Raw genomic sequence first — 6,438 nt, forward strand, 5'->3', positions numbered from 1 at the left:
TGTCTCTTTAAATGCAAATGAGCTGCTGCTCCCCGCCCCCTTTTCCAGAATAGAGCTGGGCCATTACAGCTTGTATCTGCTAAAAACATCTGTTTTGGTTCTGATTATCATGTTTATCGTGCTGAAATCCTGCGTTTTAAACCATATGAGTTTAAGCTTCTGATATATGGTTTTCTGAGAGCACACATCCGAAGCACACGGATAGAAAGTGGCTGTCACAGTATGCGAGTACTAAAAGTTCTCATTCACTCACAAGTTTACGTTAAAAACACACATGAGTTACAATAAACAGTCGGTTATGTCTGTGAAGGTAAACAGCTGGGAAATAAATTGGATGTTTATTTTAGATATGTGTGGCAGTAGCAATATACATTAAATAAATCAATAAATCCACTGCTCTCTTGTCTCCTCTGAGGCTGGGACTCTAAATAGTGTTCTGTGCTCGTCCGTGAAACCAAAGACAGAACAGTTAGCATGTTTTGCTCAAACTTTCACCATGGCATTAGAGCTGGTACACCGTTGTCGCTTGCGAAAACACAATAACGGTGCCATGGGTGGAAACTTACAGATTAAGGGGTGGTAATATTATAAATGAGATCCCTTTGCACGTCACCAAGGGAGCGAAATCAGAAGCACTCATTTTCTCAGACGCTTGCAGAAAAAGGCTTCCCAAAACAAAGTTACTGGGTTAATCTTTTTCACGTTTCCTTGGTTGGTAGATGCACCAGGGACCTGATTATAGCACTTGAAACCTGGAAAAGTCAGATTTTCATGATATGTCACCTTTAAGGAAACACTTATCGATGTTGTATAATACTAATATATTAATTTTCAAATGGAAAATGAGCAGGAAACACCTGGACAGGTTTCTGTCCAGCTCTCACACAGGTAACATATTACCTGTTAACAGGTAACCTATTAACCTTCTCTCTCCGGTCAGGTGAAACGTTCTCTCACTCACAAACACAGCAACAGGGACGTGAGAAAGTAGCTCAGGTATGGGAGATTTGCACAGGTGTTGCAGGTCTAACAGAAGCTGCGTTTCCATTACCCTTCAAATTGCGTGAATTGAAAATATGCCTACATGGAAACATGTAAATTTCACAAAAACTCCCAAATATTGCAAAAAAGTTTTTACAAATGCATGAGGTGGTTTTTAGGCAATTCGAAAAAGGAATATATCGCAAAACTGCAATGGAAATGTTTTTTTCGCATTTACAGGTCACCTGGCGTATGTAAAAATCCAAGAGTTCACACTTATTCTAGCAACTATTTATATTCATCTTGCGTGATGTTACCCGATGAAGTGTTTACAATGTGTGTGTGATGCGTGTGTGTGTACCATTTTCATCATGTCCGCTGGTTTCTGGTGTGCCCTGTCGCGGTTCATCTTCTGGAGCCTCCGGGAAAATGACGGCCGTGTCTCCTTGCTGGAGCATCTCCTCAACCAAAGCATCTCTGCTCCTCTCATCCTCGTCCGACACGCACTCCTCTTTCACTGCAACACACACAAACACACACTTACACTGATGCTCACCGCTGTGTCTGTGGATAGAATATCAGTCATACGATACGGCCCAATGCACGATAAAATATGAAGGATGAGACCAAATAACAGCCAAAATACTTAGTGGTGACTCGCTATTAAACAGTGCATTAGCTAAATACTCAGAGGAGTTTGAGTGGGTATGAGCTTTAGATACATAGCTTCACGTCCGTGGGTATGTACACCCACAAAAACACATATTAGTCCTCGATTGCGCATTTACCTATTAAAAGCAAATGAAAAAGAAATGACTCTGGTGCAGCTAATTCAATTTCAGGCTTAATGCACAATCTGAGCTCAACGTCCCCATTAAATGAGCTTCTTTAATTTGAGAAATGAACTCTCATTCTCTTTTGCTCACAAACGAAAGATTGGCTCAACTAACGATTGCAAATGAACAAGTGAAGGCTTCAGGAGAAACTGAGCCCTCGGGCGGCACGCTGTTCTGTGCCTTAGCAATGCGCTCTCTCATGCGTATGCTGAAAATGAGTCCGCAATGTCAGCAATTACAACTAATGGCATTTGCTAGTGAGTCAAAACAACATTCAGAAACACCTGAGGGCATTTGTGTGTCGGAACGATTTAAGAGATCCTGCAATATGTGAGGGACAAAAAGAAAATGAAGAGGGTTTTTGTTTTTTGTTTATGTCAGTGTTCTTTTGCTCATTCTCGCTCTCTTTCTCAGCAGCTCTTTTTGTAGTGCAATCTACCCTTGTCAGCAGTGATGTCTCCATAAGGGACACTGATTCACACCGACACTGTTTATATGTCTGACATGTAGGGTTTTCTCACCACAGTATAGACGGACGTCCTTGGTCCAAAGATGACACATATCCTGTCATCAGTCTTATTATATTTATTTTAATTATCATTATATATATATATATATATATATATATATATATATATTTTGGTCACTTTTGTCTTTAAAATGTATATTCAGTTGTCAATAGGTATTATTATTATTACTGTAATTAGCTATTATTTAATATGAATTAATTCATTATTTATTAATAATTAACATGTTAATTTTATTATTTTTAATTTATTAATAAACATATATTAATTAATTACCAATTTCAAAAGAAACTTTCATTAATTTATTACATTCATCCAACATTTAGGGTTAATTAAGATTAACAAAATACAAATAAATCTAAAAACATTTGAATGTATTGTTATTATCTTGCAGTGTTATAGCTGTCTCATCGTATTTAGTTTTTTTTTTTTTCATTATGATAAAATTATTATATGTTGATTAAATCAAGCACCCGGTCAACAAATGTTTTTGTCAGTAATTTTGCTGACCGGAATAACACTGCAGGTAAGAAAGAAAGAGTAGCAGAAGACTATGCTAATTTTATAGATTCATTTACATATTCATTTAAACTATGCTCTTGCCAGTTACAGACAGAAAAAAAACATGAACACGTTGAAATGACTGGCTGTCATGATCTCCAGTGATTTCAATGGCAAATATTTCAGTAGGTCCCTCCCAAACGTTCCTGAGAGGTTTAAATCATGTTGAAATCTGGGTGTGAGATGTTCCGCTAGTGAAGGAACAGATGATTACCAGAGCTCTCGCTCCAAGCTTTGCCCTGCACTACACAGCCATCCCAGCACGCTGTTGTCATGACATCACAACACAACTGTAGCCGTGACAATCTCACATTATAAGTGGGCCAGAGATAGAGACATGAATGTTATTAGTGGGGCTGGACAAGAGTGCCTCATTCCGTGCTCTACACTCAGATCTACACTACAGCGTTTCCAAGAATCGTTCACAAACTAGGCCCAACACTTTATTATGCTACATTATTAAAGTCCTGTGACATCTTGTGAGGAACAATATCCCCTCAGGCCTTACAATAAAACAAGTTGACAGCGGCAGACAGATATTGTCTTGTGATTGTACAACAAACTAAAATGTTCTTTGAAGAGAAACAAATAAGATGCTGTTGTAGTCTAAGCTCAGGGAAGTACATGATTATATATGACATCCTGACCTTGTTAAACACATTAAGGCTGAAGGTCAGATAAAATGCATGAGTGTTCTGTGATGGGCTTGGTCTGATTTGACAATGACGCACTATTAGCGTGCCAGAGCTGGGTCACATGAGTCTAAAAGCTCAGCCAGTTCACTAGATTTAAGTAGAGAAAATGAAGACATATGTACATAAACTCTTGTGAGGTACTGTAAGCGTGGTTCCACTATCCATTAAAACCACAAACAAAACCGTTACGGTTGACTATGGCATTCTCACCGAGGCTGAATGAGGCCCATATCTGATTTTCTGCTCAAATCTGATTTTTCTGTGAGGTTGCTCATGACCCTTCAAATGTAGCCTGCATCAGATACTGGTTTGAAAAGACAACACTCCTAAACTGATTTTTGCTTGTAAAACACCCTAGCATGTCCATTAGAAGTAAATAGGTAGAGGAATTGTTGAATGTGAGACTATTTTAAGTATTACAGTAATGATAATTAAGTTTAATTAGGTCATAAAGGTTATATATATATTTATGGAAGCCTGTTTCCGCCACTGAATTTAAAAAAAAAATGTAATTGCGAGTTTTTATCTCACAATTCTGACCTTTTTTCTCACAATTGCAAGTTTACATCTCGAAAATCTGACCTTTTTTCTCACAATTGTGAGACATTACGAGATATAAACGGACTTTTACCTCAGAATTGCATGATAAACATTTTTTTTAATAAAATTCTGACTTTATAACTTGCAATTGCAAGTTTATATCTCACAATTCTGCGGAAAAAAATTCAGAATTGCGAGTTTGTATCAAGTATCAAACCGGTTTCCATATATCTCTATGTATACAGATATAGTCAAAAGTTTGGTGTCAGTAAGTTTTTTTTTATTCAGCAATGATGCATTAAAATGACAATATGAATGAATGAGGTATTTATATATCATTTTATTGTGTATTGACAGTAAGTACAATTATAATGTCACAAATATTTCTATTTAAAATAAATGCTATTCTTTTAAATTTTCTATTCCCCCAAAAAATCCTGATAGAAATTTATAACAGTATCCACAAAAATCTTAAGCAGCACAACTGTTTTCAACATTGATATTAAAGGGGTCATATGATGCTGCTAAAAAGAACATTATTTTGTGTATTTGGTGTAATGAAATGTGTTTATGCGGTTTAAAGTTAAAAAAACACATTATTTTCCACATACTGTACATTATTGTTTCTCCTCTATGCCCCGCCTTTCTGAAATGTGTCGATTTTTACAAAGCTCATCGGTCTGAGAAAGCAAGGTGTGCTGTGATTGGCCAGCTATTCAATGCGTTGTGATTGGCCGAATACCTCAAGCGTGAGACGGAAATGTTACGCCCCTCACATACTGTTGATGCCGTGTCCCGGCCGGAGCGACGAGACATAAACATTAAAACCCATTACAAACGAGGCATTTGTTGCATCCAGTGGAGACACAATTACTGATTATAATGACTTATACTGTCTTTTCACGCGTTGCATTGCATTGCGCCGCGTAAACATAAAACTCTGTCTGCATTTGTGATCGGAGAAATGACAAACAACAAGTGCTACTCTACACTGCCCAAAACTCGCGTTTGAATCATCAGTGGCAACGATGATCAACGATGGCATCAGTGAAGCACACAGCGTCTTCAGGACATGGCGGCAGCATCAACAATACTACAGCAAGAATAAAAGTTACGCCTTCTTTCTTTGCTTGAACATTTGGGCGGCGTTGTGCAAATCTTCCCACATCGTGACATAGGTATGTGGGGGCGTGTTAGAACGAGCCGTTTTAGGTAGGCGTGGTTAACTCTGAACTTGTAAAAAGAATATCTCTTTGGATTTGAGACTTTAGTCTTTGCAACTTTACAGATCTTCTTTATGCACCAAGAGCTTGTAACACTCCAAAGAGAAAGGAAAAATTTAAATCGCATCATATGAGCCATTTAAGAAATCTTTATTGAGCCCCAAGTCAGCATAATATAATGATTTCTATTAGTAACACTGTAGACTGGAGTAATAACTGAAAATTGTTTTAAGTTAATATTATATATTTGACAGTATTACTGTTTTTACTACATTTTTGTAAAAATAAATAAATCTTACCAACTGCAAATTGTGGCGGTAGAATGTAAACTGAGATTCATATGATTCTGATTCTCACAGCATAGACCAGTGCTTCTCAAAGTCCGGACCCGCCCCAATTTCATATTTCAAGAACACTAATTATTTCCTACTTTAATAAACGCATGTTAAACTTGTAAATCATATGTTTAGTTTTTTTTAATGTCTTTTTGGAGATGGTCCGAAATGAAAGCGAAGGCGAGATACTTCCTTCATGACATACAGTGAGCGTATGACGTGTGACATAATCGGACGACATTTCACCGCTAATATGAGTAATTTTTTATTTGTTTATTTTTGTCATCACTTAGATTATGGCCATTTGACTTATAGCAGTGTCCAGTGTTTCCCATACATTCAGTTATTTGTGGCGGCCCGTCACAAATTCAAAACTGACCGCCACAAATAGATTTTCCAAAAGGATTCTACTTCGTTGAATAAACTGAGCACTGCACGTTTCAAAATTAAAATGCAGCACGGGTGTTTTTATATGAATGTATAATTGAAAAGAACCGACCGTCTTCAGAAAAGTTTTGATGTCATTTTCATTTCGTCTTTCCTAGCGTTTTGTATTTGATTACAGCCGTTACCGGGGAAACCGCTATATCTCCGCTCCAACAGCGCCTCCTGCTGGCAGATAATCAATTTGCATTTGCAAGTCTCTGTCAGCAAATATAAACAAAAAGCATGCTTCAGAACTGTTTTGAGAAGGTGCTTTGAGCCATGTATTATTACTATGAATTAGGCTACTACTACTA

The 6,438-nt window shown here is 37.3% G+C and overlaps 1 protein-coding gene across 3 annotated transcripts in view; it reads right to left on the minus strand.

The window, feature by feature from the left end:
* Positions 1 to 6,438, minus strand: part of zeb1b (zinc finger E-box binding homeobox 1b) — a 71,483-nt gene that overhangs the window by 11,217 nt on the left and 53,828 nt on the right. For all 3 annotated transcript variants that reach the window (XM_016234739.1, XM_016234737.1, XM_016234738.1), the window contains one exon: positions 1,343 to 1,498. In XM_016234739.1, coding sequence (XP_016090225.1) covers positions 1,343 to 1,498 — 156 coding nt within the window. The remainder of the gene's footprint in view (positions 1 to 1,342; positions 1,499 to 6,438) is intronic.

This window comes from Sinocyclocheilus grahami, unplaced genomic scaffold, assembly GCF_001515645.1.
Source record: "Sinocyclocheilus grahami isolate Dianchi unplaced genomic scaffold, SAMN03320097.WGS_v1.1 scaffold457.1, whole genome shotgun sequence".
Lineage (NCBI taxonomy): Eukaryota > Metazoa > Chordata > Actinopteri > Cypriniformes > Cyprinidae > Sinocyclocheilus > Sinocyclocheilus grahami.